At 39.4% G+C, this 23,532-nt stretch overlaps 1 protein-coding gene across 3 annotated transcripts in view; it reads left to right on the plus strand.

Moving 5' to 3' along the window:
* The first annotated feature begins 5,695 nt into the window (after nucleotides 1–5,695).
* The window catches only part of HOOK3 (hook microtubule tethering protein 3), a 43,695-nt gene continuing 25,858 nt past the window's right edge, over nucleotides 5,696–23,532 (plus strand). For all 3 annotated transcript variants that reach the window (XM_053465755.1, XM_053465756.1, XM_053465757.1), the window contains exons 1-8: nucleotides 5,696–5,848; nucleotides 18,475–18,560; nucleotides 19,593–19,665; nucleotides 20,752–20,802; nucleotides 21,514–21,646; nucleotides 22,113–22,180; nucleotides 22,723–22,785; nucleotides 23,018–23,101. In XM_053465755.1, coding sequence (XP_053321730.1) covers nucleotides 5,792–5,848; nucleotides 18,475–18,560; nucleotides 19,593–19,665; nucleotides 20,752–20,802; nucleotides 21,514–21,646; nucleotides 22,113–22,180; nucleotides 22,723–22,785; nucleotides 23,018–23,101 — 615 coding nt within the window. In that variant the 5' untranslated portion in view covers nucleotides 5,696–5,791. The remainder of the gene's footprint in view (nucleotides 5,849–18,474; nucleotides 18,561–19,592; nucleotides 19,666–20,751; nucleotides 20,803–21,513; nucleotides 21,647–22,112; nucleotides 22,181–22,722; nucleotides 22,786–23,017; nucleotides 23,102–23,532) is intronic.

The following is a 23,532-nucleotide window of genomic DNA, read 5'->3' on the forward strand; positions in this document are numbered from 1 at the left end:
GTCAGCGGGCGTTCCTGCTGACGTCGGTGGGTGTTCAGCGGGAAACACCCCAATTTAAAGGAAAATGGGCAGGGAGTGGGGCGTGCCCCGCTCCCACGACCCGGAAGATTCGGGTCTTGACACGGAGAACCGGAGAAGCAGTGCTCACCCCGCAATCTCCGGGTCAAACCCAGAGAGTTCCCAGGTATGCTTATGATCCATAATGAGGTCTAATGCATGCTTTTGGCACTCAAAGTTCACATGGATTGCACTTATCACCTTCTCACACTAGCATCTATTCATCTGACCACTCTCAACTACTACAACTAAGACTTTGTGCTGTATGGGACAGGGACTTACTTTCCTACTTTATGCAAACCTATCAGGGTGATCATATCTGACAAGGCTGTACTCTGGCCTAGGCCAGCAGTTTACAGGGTCAGCATAAAAAGACACCATAACAAAGAGCTGGCCCTTACATGGGTCCCAGGGGTTCATTCTGCATAGATTCATGGAAAGATTATTTCCCCATTTATCTCTCCAGCAATCTTCCACAAAAAAAGACAGCGTGATGGGTTACAGCACCCCACCCAGTATAGTTGACAAAGGAATAGGGTATTCTTCCTTTTCTTAAATTGCTCAGCTATTAACCCTCTGTTCATCCTAGCCCTAATGCCAATGTTTGTCTATTGAGATGGCTGCCTGTGTTTCATTTTATACACCTGTTAGCAATGAGTGTGGCTGAAACACTTCAATAATTAGGAGGGGTGTCCACATAGTGTTGATAATAGTGATTGTGCCACAAAAGTCCCCCATTACAAAATAAGTAGATCAATAGAAACAAGCTCTCAGCAAATAAAATACTAAGATCAAATAAACACCATCATTCTTCAAGTACCACCAGTTCATAAACAAAATATGAATCTGTACTAGACAGTAAAAAAGAGTACCACTAGGTGGCACTATATCACAACAAAAAACCACAATAATATAAATAATAAAAATTTAATGAAATATACTATGACGTATTTTATACCAATCCTTAATTTTACATACAAAAATCGAAATCTGTTTATTTAGCTATATATGCTCTTAAGAATAGCCATTATCCCAGTGTTACATAGTGTTAAAGTCTCCTGGTCCCTTAACTTGAAGCAGCATCTCTGGTGAAAAGGCTGGTCACTTTCTGCGTTCTTGCAGATTACCCTTGGCCCCCATTCTACCTGTTTGTCTTTTGGCACCACTCACCTAGCCATTCATCTGGTTTCTTACCTGCTGTTATTCCTAGCCCATATATTGTCCCTATTAGAGATAGGAATGAGTAGAAGACAGCTTCCAGCACTAGATATAGACATTTCCAATATACTGTGATGCCTGTTGGCTTATGTCATGCTCCTGCTACCTTTGCTCAACGCTTTTCTTTAATTACGTTCTCATAAGCATTTTGGATAAAATCCTTATTTTATTGCCCTCTCTGCACCTTGATTGTGACCCTGCATGGACTGCTTATTCTAGTGTTTGACTACTTTGAAAGTACTTTAATATGCATTCTTCAACTGGAAAAACATATCGTACCACCCCATCTGCTTAAAAGTAACCGATCACTGACATGAATGCGACCCCTATAAAAATACTGTTTGGTGCTAAGTATACCGCGTATGCGCACTGGTAAGGAGAAGATGCTTTTGGCAAAGATAAAGATATAAGATAAAGTTTCAACACAATCAACGCAACTACATATCACTGTTAAGTGTTAACAAAGCTCCTCTACTTAGAGGCGCTAATCATATAGATATTATTAATTTAAAAGGCTTATCTAATTTATGGTGATCCTACTTTTTATTTTAGGTTTTGCGGCTTTGAAGCTTCAGACAGTTACAAGCAGCTGCAGCTAGATATGGAGTAGCTGCCTTTGTACCAAACACTCAGCTGGTTTGGGGTTTCCTTTAGCTTTGAAGGTGGAATGGATGTTAATATTAAGCGGGGAGCGGGGGCAACTTGGTATACAATATATATGAACATAAGCATTAAGGAACCATGAAATCCTTATAACAAGTAAACATTAAACATTAATAAATATATATATATAAAAACCAGTGTGTTTGTGTAGTCCTTTGGTGTAATGGTCTGCGTTGCATCAGAGTTGTTCCTCCATCCCTATGCATTTATGTGGAACACTGTAGGACTCGACTTCAATTGCTTACCCCAGTCTGTCTGTGACAATTTGGTGTTATCATGTCCACAATTACTGGGCTACATTAAACCTGACACTAATTACAGTTTATCCCGCGCTTTCTTAAATGACTATAATAAGATAATTGCCCACCAGAAATTATGGCTTTTTGGGTTCTAAACTTTTATTATTGGCCCACCGTAGAAAATATCTACCTCTATAGTAGCTGAAATGACATCCTACTGTTTTTTTTGGCAATTGTGAATAGTCATGTTATGCTGCTGTGGAGGTAGTTTAATAATACTATGTATATGACCCAAGCCATATCTGTAAGGCAGCTATCAGAAGGGTAATCATAAGGGGTTATGGGCTGGTTTGTGCTTGCAGGTGCCACCACACTTCTGCAAATACTACCGACTTCATTGCCATCTCAGTATTCCTTTCTTTATCATGGCACCCTTTTTTGCTGCCCCTCCATTATAATCCATTTGGGTTCTCTCTCTTACCACCTTAGCTGGGCAAAAGGTCCAGCTGCTCTTAAGTCCCTGTGATGTCCTTGCCAACTGCAGGTTTTACCATGCCTTAAAGACTGAACAGTCATAACTAAAACTCTTGTATAAATATTAAGATTGGGATCTCCCTCAGCATTAAAACCCAATCTACACATTTTTCGTATATAGCATAGGATCTGCACTCCTGTCTGGGGCTGGTAACTTTTTATATTATTTGGGGCTAGTGGAAGAATTTGCTTTTACTTTGTATCAGCATGTATGACAAATGTCCAAATTTCATCAAAACAGTCCCAGAGCAGAACTGCTAATGTGAAAACTAATGTGGGTAGAATGTCATATGACATCATAACTCTTCCATACATCCCCTTCCCATATACACGTCACTGCTATATTCCACCTTGAAGGAAGTTGGTTGGACAAGGCAGGTACTGGGTGCTGCTTTCCACACCTGGAGATTAAAGGACTCCATAGGGGCTGTCAATTAATGGCCATACCTTGAGCCTCTGGGGAAACTTTGTACAAAGAAAATTAGGTCTACCTTGATAACGCACAAAGTTTATTCACTAGTAAGAGTTAACAGGAGAGTTTCCATGAGAGTTGTGATTGAGCTCCTTGACTTCACTATACATTATTAAGAGTCAACCTAAGTGAGCTTCTGCTACAAGAAGAGCGTATGTGGTCATATAGTCAAATCAGTGAAGTTTCTTGAACGTCTCCGTACACATTGAATTATGTATTATGCAGCGCCGGCTCAGACCTTCTTGCTAATGATTACCCTTCATAACGAATAGTGAATTGAGAGAGTTAAAACACACTCTGACTTTGATGAATATTCCCCAAATTTTTCTTGTCACAACAGCTCCTTGGAAAACATACCGAAATGAGATGGTTAATAGGTGCTGTGGAAAACCAAAACATGTCTTGCTCCACTAGCCCCAGATACTTTAATATGACACGCTCCAGAAGACTGAGCTACCGTGTAATGTGTTTTGGTCTGTTGGCTTCTACAGTCCTAATGTCGAATCTGCTCTCCTGTCTTTGGATAATTATTTCCATACAGTTCCTGGGATACTCCTGTTCTGATGTCTACTTGAGCATGAATGGATTCACATCCATTTAGTTCAGTGGCTACAGCTAATCTTCCTCTTTTTGAATATATTGCATATCTTCAAGAATAAGGCTCATACGGCCTCCCCGGTAAGGTGAATTGTGTCGGCTGGAGCGTTTGCTCCCTAGGTGTAATAAAAGTCTGTAGAGGAAACAATGAAGAAGTACATCATTAGCATTCCCGTAAAGAATCAGCTCGGTATAGAGTTTTAACAGGGAAAGTCACTGAAATATCACAACTGACAACATGGAACAAAAGGAGATAGAACAATTACTGTATACAGGACCGTATTTAAGGCTCAAAAGAACAAACAGTATATAGTAGACTCGTTCATCTGGATTTGCATGAACTTTCATTTTCTAATTTCGTTAATTTGGTAGGATGTTCGGAAACGAGGAAGGTCTCTCAATGACGCTGAAGCAGAGCCCCGAATTTTCATTTGTATTTTGTTGCTTTTTTCACTCTGGCAATGTTTCCCTACCATGTTCCTGTCTCCTTTCCCACTTCTTCTCTCGTCTCTCATTCGTATGGTTCTCCCTGGTTTTAGCTGTTAGCCAGGGCTCCCCGTGCAAAAGGGAGGAGCGTGTGTGTGTATGTACATGTGAGTATGTGTGTGTATGCATGAAAGTCAGTGTAGGTATATGCTTGCGTGCTACTTCTTTTCTGTAAAGTGAAAGTAACACCAAGGGTAGGCACAAAAATGCATGGTTGGTACTTTGAGGTCTACAACTTGGTCTTGTGCACAAAATTCAGCACTCAGGCCCAAAAACATTCACCATCACTGCTTTAGGAGGTAACGTTAATGGACTATTTAAAAAAGACTATTTAAGGAATTGACTAATCCCTTTACACAACCAAAGTATATAAAAATATATACAATTTGTATCATTTATATGTTTTTTATCTGGATCTCTTGAGTGTTCTGTAGCAGGTCCAAGACGTACGTTATATACGACCAACCAAAGAGAGACTCACCTCCAGAGAGACAGACCGGGCTCCTAAAACATTGCTAATGTTTAATACACTCTTTAGTATATTTAAAAATCCTAACCTATTTTCACTGTGAAATACAAGGGTTACTAAAATATACCTAATCTATTTTATCATTTTTATTACTGTCTTGCAGTTCAACGATACTCTGTTGCTAGGCAACCTACTAGGTAAGGAATATTACCCAGATACATAGAATTTGGCGGTAAATAAGAACGATTAAGCCCATCTACTCTGCTTAATTTTACCTGATTCAGGGCAGACTACCCCATAAATACTTAAGTTCCCTCTCAGTGTGAAATTCTACCGCTTCTGCTGGGAGGCTGTTTCACTTAGCTAACACTTTGGTCTTGTTCACATGAAGCCCGTTCTCTAGCACTAGTCACTTTTTCCAGCCACCCGCCCCTGTCTCACAGAGCATGCCCGCTAGCGCTGGCTCACTGTTTGATGACGGGTCCCGGGGCCGCGCTTTGCCGAATATCCGCTGGATGCAGTGAGCATGCGCACTGAGTCCTGGCTGTCAGCTCTATCTCTCATAGACAGACACTACGAGCAGGGGGAAGAGGAGGAGCAGCAGCCGCCCGACCACCCATCCCCCCCGACACAGCAGGAGCGGCAGGGCCCTGAATACCAGCAGCACTACCGGCACTGGGGGGGCAAACGGCAGGGATCAGCCGGACACCGATCTAGCCCCGGATAAGACCTGCGTGGACCTGAGATTGCGAGGAGCAACGGAACGGGGGCTCTGACGGGCTGCTTCAAATAGCGGTAACTCAGGGCTGTCCATCTAGTAGCGCTGCCTGTCTGTGAGCTCCCTCCCCAGCCCCGTTACACACCGGCTCGCAGTGTCATCGGAGAAGACGCGAGCGCCGGAAACTACTGAACACTGGGGTTTTTTGGTAAAACAAAACAAAAAAAACCACATTTTTTTAGCCATTTGTTTTGGTGGGCGACCGAAGTGCTAGAACCCTGTGGGGAGATAAAGCGGGTGTCAGGCGGTACTGCCTGCCGGGTGGACGATCACAGAGGATGTTAAACGTGGAGAGCTTGGATCGGGTGGATCTCTGCGAGAGTCTGTTGACGTGGGTAAGTGTGCAATGGATCTCCCATCCCCCCCTGCATCTCCTCCCCATCTACACACTGAAGTGTAATGGTGAGCCTGGCCACTCAATGTGTGTGACTGCCACACTCACAACTCTCGGCAAGGGTCTAGACCCACTGATCACTGGAGTTCTGTTATTCCCCCCGGAATGACTGAGGTGTCATCACGCTGATGGAAACAATACCACACCATTAATTCATTCCTAGACAGCATGGACCCAGTGTGTGTGACAATCAATGGGCCGTGTGTCACAACAAAGGGACACCGGGAGATGAGTTTCGCATGAGGCATCATTGTGATATTGTGTTTTATATTCTTTATCGCTATTGTGTTCTTTATGGGTATGTGCTGCCCATTGTGCTATGGCCCCTTACTCTGTATCTATCATAATACATTCCAGGAGCATATGATGATGATTAAATAGCTCCTAATAATCAGAGGCTTTACTTTTCTTGAGACGCCCCAATTCTAATAATGTCCTGCCGGCCCATGGAAATGGTGGTGGGCTGGCCTGGGTTGGAAGAAGGTCATTAAGTGTGGTTGAAATTACCTGTAAGGTGTGTTTCTTGTGCAATTGCTTTGAAGATTTTTAGATTAAAAGTTCTTCTCATCTGAGATGAGGTAGATGGCAGCCTGTGGCAGAGTCAGGGTTCTCTAATACAGTTCCTATGCCGAAGTTATAGCCGCTCTTGGCGGTACAATGCCTGAACAATCCAACGATCAGCGACTTGACAATAGTGAATAAGTTAGTTAATGGAAAGGAATAATTATCTAGGTAATAGGAAGGTAAGAGATCTTTCCCCATTGCATACACATAAGGGAAGGCTTTAATATGTACTGTCCTGGAAAGGTAAATCCCATGCGCAAAGTCCCCTTCTATAGGTGTACGGGAGGGACTTTCAGCACCGGGCCAACAAAAGTTTGCCTTGTGTGTCCAATGGACAGTACAGGTCTGATGTGTGTGTGTGTGTGTGTGTGCATGCGTGTCAGCGTGTGCCTGCCTGGGTATGTGTGTCAGCATGTGCATGTATGTGTGCCTGGGTATGTAGTGTGGGTTTTTTATTGTGTAAACATGTGTCTTTGTCAAGGTATGTTAGTATGTGTGCTTGTGAGTGTGTGTGCAGGGGGTATTTTAGTGTGTGAACATATGTCTTTGATGTTAGTGTGTGAACACGAGTCCTTGTGGGTTACACTGGTTGCGTTGGTTGGAGTGTCTGGGTGGGTGGGTTAGTGTGAGGTCAGGCTCTGGAACCCGCCCTTGCTTTAGAGGTTATTCATACAAGGCAACAACACTACTTTTTTATTAGTACAAAAAAACCTAACCACATTTAAAATACATTAAAAAAAACTTTTTTTTTTCTTTGTGCTGATGCTGGCCTCAGTTTTGCTTTACTATCGCGTGTCTTTATTAGGTGAGGATTTTCTATTTACCCTTCCCCATTGCATAACTTTATCTCATAGACTTTACACCGTTAGATGCCTGGAGGCACATGTGTTGATGGATGTGGTTTGCTATGCAGAGACATAGATAAATATACAATACAGTGATAATGGGTGAGAAAATACTTGATGTACATTTTATATCACATAACCTTAAAAAGTGTTTAGATGAATTCTCAAAATTGCGTAGGTTACTATAGATACGTTAGTTTTGATCTATTATCTTGCCCCTTTTTTTGTCCTCCTCACTATGCCTACATTTCTAGTATTAGCTGAACATATTGCCCAGTAACGCGTAGGACATATAAAGTCTGTTACTTGAACACTAATGCAATCAATAAATATATTAAATCTGATTAGAATCATTTTTATCATTGTTTTTATTTTCTTATGTTGCCCCATGGTCAGCCATTTAAGTTGTTTTGGGGGGCAATACAGCCATACACTTAAACATGCAAACATCTTATGCTCATCATCATATGCTAACACCATACACTCTTACACTATAGACTGATGTACACACTTACTCTACAGTATACACGCTCAGACTCACTCCCGCACTACATATACACACGCTAACTCCAGCACTATACGTATACGCACTGGCTGTGACACTACAGTATACACACACACACGTACAGAAGGACTTAGGAATAATGGTAGACAACAGACTTGGCAACAGTGCGCAATGCCAGCAAGCAGCTGCAAGGGCCAATAAGGACTTGGCATGCAGAAAAGGAGGTATTGATTCATGGGAGGAGGAGATCGTCTTACCTCTTTACAGGTCATTGGTAAGACCTCACCTTGAAAATGCGGTACAATTCTGGGCACCGGTCCTTAAAAAGGACATTATGGAACTAGAAAAAGTGCAAAGGAGGGCTACATATTAATAAGGGGATTGGGAGATACTAGTTATGAAGAGAGACTAAAAAAGTTAAAATTATATTATTATCATCTTTTAATTATATAGCGCCAACAGTTTACGCATCGCTTAATACAATACATATATTCAAGGGGTATGACAAGACAAGAATTGACAGACTAAGACAAACCGATACATTAGGTGGAGAGCCCTGCTCGCAAGCTTACAATCTGGAGGATACACTGGAAAAACGGCGTCTCAGACGGGATATGATAACAATATGTAAATATATGCAGGGCCAATATAAAGAGCTCTTAAGTGACCTGTTAAATAACAGAAATGTACAAAGAACAAGAGGTCATCCTTGTAGAGACTGGAAGAGCAGAGATTTCATAGACAACAAAGGAAGGGGTTCTTTACAGTGAGGACAATAAAGGTATGGAATTCACTGCCAAGTGAAGTGGTGTTATCAGATACACTAGATGCCTTCAAAAGGGGTCTGGATATTATTTTTGGAAAGGCATGACGTACAAGGCTATAAATAGAATAACGTTAATGTTTTTAGAGCTTCTTGATCCAAGGAGAAATCCGATTGCCCTTTGGAGTCAAGAAGAAATTCCCCCCCTGATGGCAGAATACAAAGTAGCTCAATTGGGGCTTTTAGCCTTCTTTTGGATCAGGATTAGGAAGGTTAGGTAGAAGGGTTGGACTTGATGGACTTGGGTCTTTTTTCAACCTTATTTACTATGTAACTACTCACCTTCTCACCACATGGAGACCTGGCACGCTGCTGGTCTGATGTTGCTTCCAGTGGCAGTTTGCTTAAGCACACCATGTGTGTGAACCGTCTACCACTTTGTGGCTGAGCTGTGGTTACTCATCCACTTCACAATAATAGGTTGTTACAGTGGATCGTTTAGGGGTCCTCTAGGATTTAAAGAGACAGACTTTCACCATTTTCAGTGTGCTTTGATAAAATGTATTGATCAAGAAATTTGTACTATTGAATTTTAGTGGCTGTGGAACTCACAATCCCTTGCAGCCTTTCTTGCCCACATTTGCCACACTATTTTATTCCTGATTTTTGTTTTGTGCGTATAGCAGGGATTTAGCACCTCTCCCCGTCACATGTATTTGAAGAGATTTAGCTCTGTATAAAGTGTTAGTACCTACCTATGTTGGAGTACATTGGTGTAGTGGTGAACTAAGCATAATATGGCCATATAATGTGACTAAATCTCCATTGTTTTTCTTTTGGAAAGGTTTTTATTTAAGTAGCCTTAATGAAAACTATAGTTCTGAGCGTTTGTAACCCCTTTGATGTGAGTGTGCTTATCTATTTACACTGTATATAACCATTTGGTCTTCAGCAGCACCTCTTATAATAAGTTGTGGTTAGGTCTTCCCTTTTGGATGTGTGTGTATGTCTGTATTTGTATGTGTGTGTGTGTGTGTGTGTGTGTGTGTGTGTGTGTGTGTGTGTGTATATATATATATATACACAGTGAGTACACCCCTCACATTTTTGTAAATATTTTATTATATTTTTTCATGTGACAACACTGAAGAAATGACACTGCTACAATGTAGTGAGTGTACAGCCTGTATAACAGTGTAAATTTGCTGTCCCCTCTAAACCTAATGTCTAAACCTTGGCAACAAAGGATCCCCTCCTTTCGGAGACTGGGCGCAGGGCAGTATTACAACATAACGACCCCAAACACACCTCCAAGACGACCACTGCCTTGCTAAAGAAGCTGGGAGCACAGGTGATGGACTGGCCAAGTATGTCTCCAGACCTAAACCTTATTGAGCATCTGTGGGGCATCCTCAAACAGAAGGTGGGGGAGTGCAAGGTCTCTAACATCCACCAGCTCCGTGATGTCATCATGGATGAGTGGCAACCTGTGAAGCTCTGGTGAACTCCATGCTCAAGAGGGTTAAGGCAGTGCTGGAAAATTATGGTGGCCACACAAAATATTGACACCCAGTTTAGACATTTCCACTTAGGGGTGTACTCACTTTTGTTGCCGAGGTTTAGACATTAATGGCTGCGTGTTAAGTTATTTTGAGGGGACAGCAAATTTGTACACATTTGTTACATTGTAGCAAAGTGTCATTTCTCCAGTGTTGTCACATGAAAAGATAAAACATTTGCAAAAATGTGTGGAGTGTGCTCACTTTTGTGAGATACTGTAAAGAATTAACGATAAAACTTGTACAAAACGAGGGGTCCGCTCTTGCAAGCTCACAATCTATTCTAGCAGAGAATCGCCACCGGCTCAGGGAAAAGGATCACCGTCACCGTATTACAGGAAACCAAGCCCTGTTCTCTGCTTTATTTACTAAGTCTTTAAACGGCCTTCAAAAAGTAGCTGTAACTGACCTTTCTAAAGGGAAAAATAACAAACAACATTGTATTCATGTTCATATAAACTTTAAGGAAGTGAGGTCCCATAAAGATAACTTTTTTTTTGGCTTTTCATAGCAGAGCATCCAGGGAAGAAGTAGCCGTCTCTGTTGGCACAGTTTTATAGCGTTACAGAATTTGATTGAGAAAGTATTAACTTGCATTGGGAGCTGTGATCCAGTACCATGGTGTGGAGCACATGGCAACTCTTTCTACCGGAGGCAGCCTAAGTGTGGGTTCTGTAGTTAAATATTAGTCCATGTAAACCAGGCCCAAGTGGCCGATTGTGGGAGAAACAATATTTATTAATACGGACATTCAAATAAATTGAGAAGAATGTGGGCATTTAGAGCATTAACTAGGGCTGTTGGTACCTTCAATGTCCTCTGTATCATTATGAACTCTCTGGACACATGTATGCACTGTCAACGGCTACTAAACCCAGCCTACCACTGAACTGTTACATTCCCCCGCTGGTGGACATAACAGAACATACAGTGAATTTATTTAAAGTTAAACAGTACTGATGGTGCCATTAACTGGTTTGCTTTCTGCCAGCAGGGACCAAAATACATGGACGTAAAGTTACACCTTAAATATAAGTGCTGACCTCATCACAAGAATCCCTGTGGATGATCTATGAGGTCAGGTTTCCTAAAGTGTTTTTTGTTGCTTCTGCCAGGAAGATCATCAGCAATTACAGGGAGCATGCTACAGAAAGGAGAAACTTCTATGTTCAAGGAAAAATGTAATGTTATATATACTATATATATATATATATATATATATATATATATATATAGTATTTCAGAGCTCATTATAGAAGCCAAACCCCCTCTAGCAACTTCATGATGTCATCACCTGGGGTTTCCCTAGCTAATGGACATCCCCGGGTGTAAAAGACCACAATAGTTTTGATCACGTTATACTGTTTTTGCCAAAATTGGCACTTTGATCATACTACCAAAAGAAAGACCTACTTGTTTTTTTTTGTGTAAAGTTCTGTATGAGTACACTAAAAAAACAAATTGTTGATGACATGGTAAAAATGTGAAGTAGCCTTTTACTCTCAAGTTATTAAGTTTATGCGTTGGGAAGGAGACCTTATTTTCCTTAAATCACAGCTTTGTTACAAAAGTTCGATCTTTTAGGAGCACCCTTGTTAACTATCCTTTCTTTAGAAAAATCCTAATATTTCAGACTGTACATGTAGCACGTATTTTTAAATGCTGGAGGTCTTATGGAGGACCTTTGGTTAAACTGGAAATCAATATCTACAGATGTTAAACAAGTTCTACTGTGCTTTCTAGAACAAGCTATTGTCCTCTTCTTGCAAACATCTGCGTTGTCCTGGACAAAGACTCGTAGTCCAGTATTAAATTGATATCTCATTTACTATCAAATAGTGCAGTCTTCAGATAATGTGTTCTGTTATTTTTCACACATCCAATTTCTTAGGATTTTAGGCCTTAAAGTACTTAGTATGTACTTTCAGTTCCTTTTCTTTATTTTTGCTTAAACTAGCAGAGAAAAAATTTAAGCGACAGGAGAGCACTTCCATTGAAATTAATAGGAGAACAAAATGTGCATGTCAAGGAATCAGAGAAGTTGTCACACCACTATCATATGCATTAAAGAGCACATGCTGGCTGGAGTGTACCATTGCCTGTATTTATTATTCTTTTTAATAGAATCCTATTTTTTTTAAAAAACACACAAGAGGGTCCACCATGATTGATATGTATTATTCAAGAATACATTTAATACTGCAACAAATCATTCTTTTTATATCTGATAAATATTCATGTGAAATTGAAATAGGTAAATTCTCTTCACATACCATTGACTTTTAAAACAATTTAAAAAAAAATCATTAATCTTAGCACAATGTGTTTGGATTATTAACACCTGATATTAATTATATTGGTATGGTCCTGAAAGTACTCCTGTAGGCCTATTGAAAGACAACACAATGACAAGTTGTTCTCCTGAGTGATGAAACGTTTCCCAGTGCCAACTTGCAGCTAAGGTGAATATTTAAGGGTAATACAACAGAGATTTTCCGAAACCAAGTCATTTCCATCTAAAACAAGACCAGGTGGACCTGAAGTGACCTGGCACATCATGCCACATGATTGTGGAAAAGAACAGCCTCTGCATTTACAGATCAGCATGGCTGAACGTGGAAGCAAAAGCACAGTCACAGTCCAAAGTTAGGAGAGTGGCACGTCTAAACGTTTAGCCTGGGCACAACAATACAGAAACTTTATAATTTTATAATTTTTTGGTCGCAGCGTTCATATAAGAGGACTGTTACTTGAGAGGCTAACACCACAGTGTGTAAAACCAACAATGAAGCATGTTGTCTTGATTCTTTGCCTATTCTGGAGTGAGTGACATGCATGAGATCTTTGACCAGAGAAGCGTCACTCTATGCTGCAGGGGCATGACATCCCTTCTGACTAAGTTGTGTGAAAGGGGATACATTTTCTAGCAAACATGCTACCGAAAGGCTGGATGAAGTCCATCAATGAGCAAGGATTGCTAATTTGCATGGGTTTCCTATCACAGTCAATGGACATCAACCCTACTGAACATCTTTGGGAACATTAGCAATGAGAAAAGGTGAAACGCTGTGGCATCTCTAAATGCTCTCTAAGATGCTCTAAAGGAATGCTGGAATAAGGTGCATTGTGACATTTTGTGAAATCTATTCCAGAGAGAGCTAAAGCAATCATTAATGCAAATACTTTTTTGACTTAATTTGTCAAATTGGTTTTTCAGAAATGCTAAAATAAAAGCACATTGGGCCATTAGGCTTAGACTTTTGGACCCTTGTGTGTGAATATATATGTATAATATATAGTATATAATTTACATTCAAAAATATTTTGGCTGGTAATTGCTAGTGCCTGGGGTAAGGAACACATACATGTCCCCAGTGGTATTCTCAGAGTGACATGCCAGCGGATGACTATCACTTATGTGCTAAGGGCTGAGCGTGGTCCAAGCCAGCTGGCCTCATTCGTCATTTACAGAGATTTGGTGTGAAGTTGTTCAGTTCATTGCTACTGACATTTTGTCTTTATCTGTTGTGTCCTAACGATACCTTGAAATGTACCAGTATTCCTGCCCTATGGTCTTTAGGTCTACAATATCTGCCTGTGTGGCAACTTTAGCCTAGTTGCCCGGTATGTCCAGGCCCAGCTACTAGAGAGCCACAGCCAACCTTAAAACTCAGCCGAGCTTTTGATGGTTTTAATAAGCTATTTCTAAAATAACCTGAGATGGCAGTGTATATAGATATTGACTACAGAGCAATGTTTGAAAAGTTATTTAAGAACCAACTCGTTTTTTTGATTGGACCATTGGTTGCTATGGTAATAAGAGCACTTTACCACTCCGGCTATTTCTTAAGCAATGCACGGAATCTATTGGAGCCATTCTGTGCCCATACTATTGTTAGGTAATTAGAGGAGGGCATAGGTTGTACACATTTAGATAATGCTTTTCAGACCAATGAGATTGCCATGGACAGCCGCTAGGTTTGAAGCAGTAAGTCCTCAGGTACTTCATGCCGAGTGGCAGGCAGCCGCCCTAGATTAATAAAAAGCGTTTCTACGTAAAACACAATACATTTAGTGGTCAAAGAGGCATCAGTGAAACTTTAGTATTCCACGTACTTTACCTATCCCTATAAAGCAAATAAGGCATTACTTTAAAAACTATTTCAGTTGGGAAGCCTTTGACAAATAGACTACGGTACCTACATCAAGACGAGGGAGGAGGAAAGATGGTGATACATTATGCAGAAAATGAATCTAAAAATGCTTATATATTTGATAACTATTAAAATGTCCCATCTCTTTATGTCCTGGCTTATACTTGCTATACTGACAGATGTGTTGCATAATTATAAGTAACGTTGTTTCAGGGTTGTTATTGGCGATTGGAATCTCAGCATCCTTGGGGACATGGCATGTTTTCTCCAGCCGTATGAATGAAAGTTTGTGATTTTTACAGTATGCCGAGGATAGGAATGCTGGGAAAGATGTCAAAATATTTAAGAAGGGGTTATAATAAGCATGGTTAAAATGATAGCGTTTATTTGCTTACTGAGAATTTTTGCAATTAAGCTCTGCTAGCCGATAAATGGGATCATTTTAACTATACTACGATAGTTTTCTGTAATTAGGAGTTAAGATGTACGAAACCGCTGCTTCAATTGTTCTTCATAAAAGTAAAACCCTTAGAGATTATTTGCTTGCTTTTTCTGACACCTTAAAAGGTTATCTTGGTAGATTGGTGTGAAGAGCCAAAAATAAAGCCTCATCAGACATTAGCTTGTTCTGTAAACTAACACGTTTAATAAACTTATACTTTACCAATTTTACACATCATAAAATATATATTTTAGGATCACAAACAAGCACATGAATCAAATTTTACATATATTGATATATAATTGATTGTACAATATTTACTGTATTTGTCAGAATTTAACAATTTACCCTAGTGTTGATCAACTTTTTACCGTGATACATGTGGGTATTCTCTGTTGTGTAGTCTGGTTATATTTTCTAATATCCTACTCATGCCACCCTTTGCCCTTTTGTGTGTATTTGCTCCAGCGTTGGTTAACCATGTAGCGGCATACCCAAAAAATCCTGTTAGTAAGTCCTGCACTTTGCTGCACAGAGGTATATGTACCCATTGGGCACATGATTTTTTAGCGTTATTACCATATGGGGAGATAGCACTAAAACTGACAATAACATTAAGACACGCTTGTACTGTACAGGAAAAAAAGGTCTTTCTTCTATGGGTTTACAATCTATTTGGGGTTCTGTATATTAATGATGCTTAATAGAAAAGGGTTCTTAGTAGGGTATTTATGTACTAAAGATAAAAGATGAATGGTACTTGTTTGACAGAAATTGTTACCAGGGGCAAAAAAAAGAAGTGGAAGAGAAACTGTTGATTGACATGTTGTCGTTTTATCAATTAGACTGTACTTTAGACAATAAGATGTTCCTATCTCCATGCCACCAGTTCTATCAAGAATACGATGTTCTAGACCAGGTCTCCACATCTCCCTCCAGTCCTCAAGGGCTGCAAACATTCCTGGAGTTCTGTGAATTCCTGTCTGGAAAAAGGTTATTTAACTTCCCATTGCGGTGTCAGTGTTGTAATTTGGTATGTAGCCTGAGCCCTGTTTTTCATTCTTCAAGGACTAACTCTTCAGAGCAACTGTGGTTGCCGCTTTACATGTGGCATCAACTATTAGGCGTGTGTTCAACAAAGTTATTCACAGCTTGAACCCTAGGATTTTACAGGATTATCTTAGATTTCTCCTTCTTATCTATCGCCTTACTAAGAGCTTTAATGTCGTCCATAACAGCCTTTTTTATTGTTTCTTTCAGTGTTCTTCTTCTGAGACATACATGCAATTTGTGACAGTTGATGTGCCTGGCCCCTCATGGGGTTGAACAGGCTTAGAAGTGATTGGTTTAACAAATGACGTACCTCGATATTGAGTAATTCAAACACCAAAAAAAAGTTGCAGGGGCGTCATGTAATGTTTTTCAAAACAAAAAGGTCCTTAAATTGGTGCTGTATGTTACCAAAAATCCTGACACAGAAAGAGTTAAAATACCAACATTTGAAATACAATGGGGTGTCTAGTTTTCAAAAATGTGTGGTTTGATGGGGTAAATTGAATTGGACATGGAGGCAGAAAGACCAAATGTTGAAATTCTCAATTTAACAATGAACACTTCCCAAATGTGGTCTTTTTGCCTCCTAACAACCGGACAAACCCACGCATGGGTGGTATCACTTAGGGCTGCAACTAAGGATTATTTTCGATTAGTTGGCCGGTTAATTTTTTTCGATTAATCGAATAAAAAATAAATGTTCATTTTTCATTTATTTAACATAATTTAATGAACAAACTGGATGTTAAAAACAAACAGCAGAATAAAAAACTTTGAGAAAAATGCATTTCTTGTTTTTATTTCCCAACCTGCCCCCCAAGTATGCCTTATATCCCCTATATGCCTTATACCCCTCTGATATGCCTTAGAAATCCCAGATATGACCCTCTTCCCCCAAATATGCCTTATACCCCTTTTATGCCACTGTGCCCCCTGATATGCCACTCTGCCCTCAAAATATTCCTTATACCCCCTATATACCACTGTGCACCTGATATGCATTATAGCACCCTACATGTCACTGTGCCCCTGATATGCCACTCTGCCCCCTGATATGCCACTCTGCAATCCTCCCCCCCAGACTTACCCCCGTGCTCCAGACTCTTTGTTGTGTAGTAGGGGGAGCCGGTGAACGTTTGCGCGATGCGTGCAGACAAACCTCTGCTGCTGGCCGGTACTTCCGCAGGGGCTTCTATGTTGGAGCACCGGAAGGTCATGTCACGCTGGTGCTCCATCATAGAAGCCCCGGTGGAAGTGGAGGACAGTAGCGGAGGATGTATGCCCGCCGGCTGTCAGAGAGGAGCACCCAGGAGCACTGCAGGGGAGCTGGATTTTAGTGTTATTATCAGAGCTCTGTTTGAGGTCAGATTATAAAACAAAGGTTTTTTCAGAGCAAAATCGATTCAACTAATCGATAATTAAAATCGTTGCCGACGAATTTTATTATAGATTAGTTGTTGCAGCTCTAGTTTCACTGTATCCAAGAGATGTTGCTGAAGACATATTTGGGTGTTTGTTGTGTTGTGACATATACCAGGAGCTGTAAATTCATGCCTGAAATACAATGTGTGTGAAAAATACTTACGTTTGAAATACCCTGGTGGGGATTTTGAAATGTATATGATTGGATTAAGTAACCTCAGCTGACAAGCTTCAAAGATGTCCCAAATAGGACATGGGGGCAGGATGACCAGATTTTGAAATGGCAGTATACTACTTGTACTTATTGTCCTGTAACTTGCAAAAACATAAAAAAAATATTTGGTATTTCTAAACCTATGACAAATATTAGAATACGTTTTAGGTGTTTTCCATTAGCTTTTGTAGATGGGTAAAAGATTCTTCAAATAAGTCAGAAAAAGTGTTTGTTACATTTTCCCCGTTTTTATATCTAAAAGAAGCCCTTCTTGTTCTGAAAAAACCCCAATATATAATTTGTGTGGGTACAGTAAATGAGAAACAAAAAAATGACAACTTAACACAAACATTGCAGAAATGTTAAAACGAAGGGTACAGAAATTTAAAGAAATAGCTCTATCCCTAAGGGGTTAATAAAGCATTGATAAATGTATTGATAAAAGGATTAATAATTTAATAAGTTGGTTGCTTGTCATTTTGTACTTGTTGTTATCTGTAAAATTTTTACCTTGTACGGCCCTGCGGAATCTGACGGATCTTTATAAATCAAGTATAATAAAAATAATACATGAAATAAAATTAGTAAATAAAGTTTGCACATCATACACACACCATACGCTCATGCACATGCATGCTAACACCATACATGAATACACAAACACATACACACTAACACTATATGCTGTCATGCACTCACACTAACCCCATACAGTAACACAGTACACTCTTATACACATGCAAACACTATCCAACAACATACACTGACTTTGGAACTGTACATATACACACACTGACTGTGGCACTATATACAGACACACACACACACTCTAGCACTGCACATATTGTGATAAACTAAAAGATCTCATAATGTGGGCCCTTGGGTCCCATGCACACAGTGCAGCCAAGCAGGGTCATACCTTTCTAGTCATTATGCACTCCATACGTTCATATGTTAACTGATTACAGTTGCATTGCATTTAAATGATATATAGTGTTAGAGGTTAAACACAGACTTTTAATGTTGGCATTTTCTACTTCCTTTAGATACAGACTTTTCATGTAGAGGCACCATGCAAAACAGTCGAAGACCTCACAAGTGGGGTGGCAATGGCAATGGTCCTCCAGAAAATGTAAGTATTTTCTATTTTTATAAACATGTGAATCAATTAGGCCAACATTTTAAAGGGACACTGTCACACCTGTGTTATTAATATTATTCTTGTTTGTAAGGTTTTTTCCAGCTCTGACATCGCATGACAGAAAAGTTATATAGCTTGGCAATTTTCATGCAAGTGTCCTTTTCGTGATATTTGAATTATGATCCTATTTTCAAGTTATGTGGAAAGTTGCTCAACACTACACAGAATGTGCGTGAGTGGCTAGTGCTAGTGAGAGAGTTTAGAACTGTGCATCTGTAGAGATCGTATCAGAGAAAATATGTGTTTTTGCACTGGGGTATTCCAATATGTGACAGTTACCCTCAAGATCTTGGTCAGCAGGCGGCTGCTGTAGGACACTGCAGGAAATGTAGTTAGCCCAACATGTTCTTTCATAGCCCATGTAATACCGTAGTTGCTCGATTATAAGACGACCCTCCCAAAATCGGAATATTAATTTAGGAAAAAAGAAAAAGCATGGGGCACTGTGCCTCCAGAAAAGCCTTATGCCACCCATACAACTGTGCTGCGGGGAATTCTTCTCTCTGGCAGTCGGGGAAGGTATGCGCGATGCACGTAGACAACCTCCGCTGCTGTCGGCACTTTCGCCTGCGCGCGGTGAGCATTTGCTCTGAAAAAAACCTTTTTTATAATCAAGCAAATATGGTATTTTCATTTTTTTTTTTTTTCTTTTTTCTATGATATGAATGAAGAGAAAGAAAACAAATATGGTATTTTCAAGTGCACATGTCACCATTTGAATTCCTCACCTCCCATGTTCCTCACCTCCTCACCATTTGAATTCCTCACCTCCCATTCCGCAATACTGTACATTGCAAGTATCATTCAACAAAACCCAAAACAAATTGAAAGGACTCTTACAGAAAAAGTTACTCGACCCATGATTTTAAAAATGCTCACATACCTGGAATCCGCAGATGGGTTGTGGAATGTGTACTGATCTGTTAGATCAATCTTACTTTTGTATTTTTGTTTACTTTGTAGAGATCCTGCATACTTCGATGAAAACTGGTTAAACAGGATTAAAACCGATGTTGGTGACAATTGGAGGCTGAAGGTAAATTTTATTTATTTACTGTTGCTTGACTGTTACTCCTTCACATCCCTGTTAGTGAATTTTAGTGTAAGGGGTTAAATAAAAAAAAAATGTTCTGATTTCCTTTTGTTAGTTCCTTTACATTATTAAGGCAAGTTGTGGGCATTACAAATATGTTTGCATGTGCTTTTCTACTTGTACAAATACAAGGTAATACAATTTTACAACAGAATGTGTCTTCCTTGCACACACCAGCATTGCAATGAATGGTTTTAACCCGTTCAGTGCGAGAGGCAACTCGTTTTGTACAGATCTTAAAAACATAAAGGTTAGTGTGTCTTGCCATAAGATACACCGTTTATTGATGTTGTTTCTGTCCAGCAAAATGTATCTATCGTATGGCATTTTTTTTTCCTCCTCCATTTTTTTTTATCTATGCTTTTTTTTCCCCCTCCTCCTTGCCAAGCTCAGACATTCTTCTCTTTCTTTCCCTCTCTCCAACATTCCACTCTACTTGTTATTAAAGGGAAAACCTAAATGGAAACTTTTTGGTTTGGAATTGAAATGGAATGTTCCTGAGCAATGTAACGTCAGAGTGGCTGAACAAACCCTTAAAATTACAGAATAAAATTGTTTTATACAAACGGTACGCCTTGCATAATACGGACCTAGCATCCGGTTGGGTAATAGGATCTCCTAAATGCCCTGGCTAACCAGACCATTGTGAACCCTCAATTGAATGCAAGGTTTCTTGTTAGTTTAACGGTGTGCTATATTATAAGCATGTGATGCCTCTCTCTGCAGAATTAGCAAAAACTAGAAATAGGCGAGAAAAGAATAACCAACATTTAAAAAAAATTCCCATGGGGAGGGAGGGGTTAAGTTTCCTACATGCATCCATGGCACAAGTATACAGAAGTAATGAGCACTTAAATTACTAACAAAAGGAAATATATAGTGTCTTTTTTAAATGTTTAGGCTATTTTGCTGATTAAGAAACTAAGCCCTGTGTGTTCAAAGGCAATTTATCAGAGTTACTTAAGTAACAATCCTTTTGGTTTAACACTTTTATTGTGCACAAGATGGACTTCTTTTTTTATCTTATAGATAAGCAATTTGAAGAAGATTTTAAAAGGAATACTGGACTACAATCATGAGGTAATAATGTCCATGCAATTTCAGTATATGTCTTGATTATCAACTGTTAATTTACCATGATAGAGAATTATATATTCTAACAATAGGGACTCATTTAATAATAAAAAATAATGGTCTATGAAGGACCTTCCATACCAAAACGTAAAAGCTGAGCTTGCCCTATATAATGCAACTGGTGAGGAGAATGAAATAAATCTTACCATTTTTACTATACGTTATCAGGGCCAGGCAAACACTTCCTGCAGCAAGAAGTTCCAGGAGCCATGGAGTTAAAACAACTCTCCATTAAGAGAATATACCCCATTGACTCCCCTATGCAATGTGATGGACCAACCAAACTGAACTTCTTCTCTAAGAAGACTTGTGTTGGCCCTGTATTATTTATTGTTACATAAATCAGTTCTTTTTGTAGGAGAAACCTTCCAGGGTTTGCTATTCAGATTGCATATTGGAGTTGAACGAGTTTGCCAACTCACCTATAAACTCTGACTTTAGTAAATAAATCCCAAAGTCATTAAAGGAATAAGTAGTGCTTAAAAGCAATAGTTAGTCATTTTTTTTATAGTGAAGTCCCTCCAATATGTGAATAAGTTTAAAAAAAACAAGACTAGAATCTGCTTCTCCGCTGGGCGTGTAATAAATTTAGCATGCCTTTGTATCGCTGATACATTTTGACTTGAATGTTTTGTGATTAGTGTGCATTGCTTTCAGGTTTTGGGACATCAGATAAATGACTTTACCTTGCCTGATGTTAATTTGGTTGGCGAGCACTCGGACGCCTCAGAACTTGGCCGAATGTTACAACTTATTTTAGGTTGTGCTGTGAAATGTGAGCAAAAGCAAGGTAAATACAGTTATAGTTACGCATTTTTGTACAATTGTAGTATTAGAGACTGCTTATTGTTAATTAGTGTAAAATTGATTGACTGATATATTTTGGGCACCAGCGTACAAGCAATGTTTCCTCCATGTTAGCAGATAGTTAGCTGCAGGTTGTGTCAGTGGGGTGAAGTTTGTGGAAAAGCCTAATTTCATAGGCCTGCAGGTTCAAATTAAGGGTTTAAGCCAAGGGAGGCTTCCAAAATTAAAAATAAGATAGCTGAGCCGATACACAGCACACTCCAATATAGGAAGTGAAAAAGAACATTGTAACGCCAATGCGTCTATTTGAATCACAAAACTTTAACTAAGCTTCACACATTGATAGTAGCGGGACAAAGACTCAGCGCCTCACGCATCGTTGTACTCTAATCTATATATTTGTATACATTTTGACAAGGTGCCTCTAATAGAATACATATATCTTTCAGAGTACATCCAAACAATCATGATGATGGAGGAGTCAGTTCAGCACATGGTGATGACAGCCATACAGGAGGTATGTTGGTACCTCATATCCCTTAAAATGGGTACATTTTCCAATATGTACAATGCAAATCGGTAGAGCAAATGCTCTGGAAGCAATAAATATATATTGTTGAAGCCTAACAAGCCCTATCCATTGTGGTTTTCAAAAAACACAACGCCTTGAAGGCAAGCCCCCTGCTCTTTTGGCTATGGCGATCACGCCAGCGTGGTGATGATGATGAGGGTACAGGGCTGCTAAGTGAAAATGAACATATGCCAATATTCCCAGCATCATTGTGTGACTGCTGCTGAGCCTTGTTCCTCAGTAAAAGGAGCGAGAGAGATGAGGGAAGAAAACTGTTTCCTTCCACATGCCCTGAAAAAGAGACATAACTTTGCCTTTAAAAATGGTCTCTCACATTGTTTTTATTACGGAGAAAATGCACCATGTTCCTTTACAACATTTCTTATTTAGCTTTATCATATCCAGATAACATTCATCTACTTTACCCTTATCATTTTTATTGAAAATAGGTGCTTTCTTTTTCAATATCTTGTTTTCTCTAATTGCAGCTGATGAGTAAGGAAACGCCTGTCTCCATTGGAACTGACGCATATGCGGAGCTGGATCGCCAGGTAATGGTTTTCTAGGGTTTGTGGAGAGAAAATCTATGTGATCATTTCATCTAACGTACCATTATACCATGTATGTTATTTACTTTTGAATATGTCGGGTCTAGGGCCAACCATTGAACTCTGGCCTAGAAACATCAAATTTCACTTTAAACTTGTAGTTACAACTTTCCCAGATATAATTGCATATTCATCCTTCCATTAATAATGTTTTAATGGCTTTGATTCTAAATAGTTGAAGAAGACCCTTGAGGAGTTGAACGACGCTTTAGCAGCAAAAGAAGAAATAGCCCAACGATGCCACGAATTAGATATGCAGGTTAGTATTTTCCTCAATAAAAACATCATCATTTTAATCGAACTGTACTTTAAAGCCTAGAAGTAATCTAACATTAACGTTTAAAAAATTTTTTTTTTGTTAATTGAAAGTGACACATAGACAATCTGATCAGGAACTGTATAACAAATACATCGATACCCACGTTCTAGAATAGGTATTCTTGTCACATGCCACAGCTTCATTACTCTGATATAAGAGAAATAATTCAAATAAAACATACGTTAACCAAGAGACTACCAAGATGCACTGGTAAGAAGAGAAAGCATATTATCTTTTATTTATGTTGCTGGATATTATATATTTATATATCCAACACTTTACGCAGCACTTTTTACAACACATACAAAAGTAGAATTGACAGACTAAGACAAACAGATACGTTAGGTAAAGCGGGCAGCTCGTAAGCTTAC

The sequence above is a fragment of the Spea bombifrons genome, chromosome 1, assembly GCF_027358695.1.
Source record: "Spea bombifrons isolate aSpeBom1 chromosome 1, aSpeBom1.2.pri, whole genome shotgun sequence".
NCBI classification, from domain to species: domain Eukaryota; kingdom Metazoa; phylum Chordata; class Amphibia; order Anura; family Pelobatidae; genus Spea; species Spea bombifrons.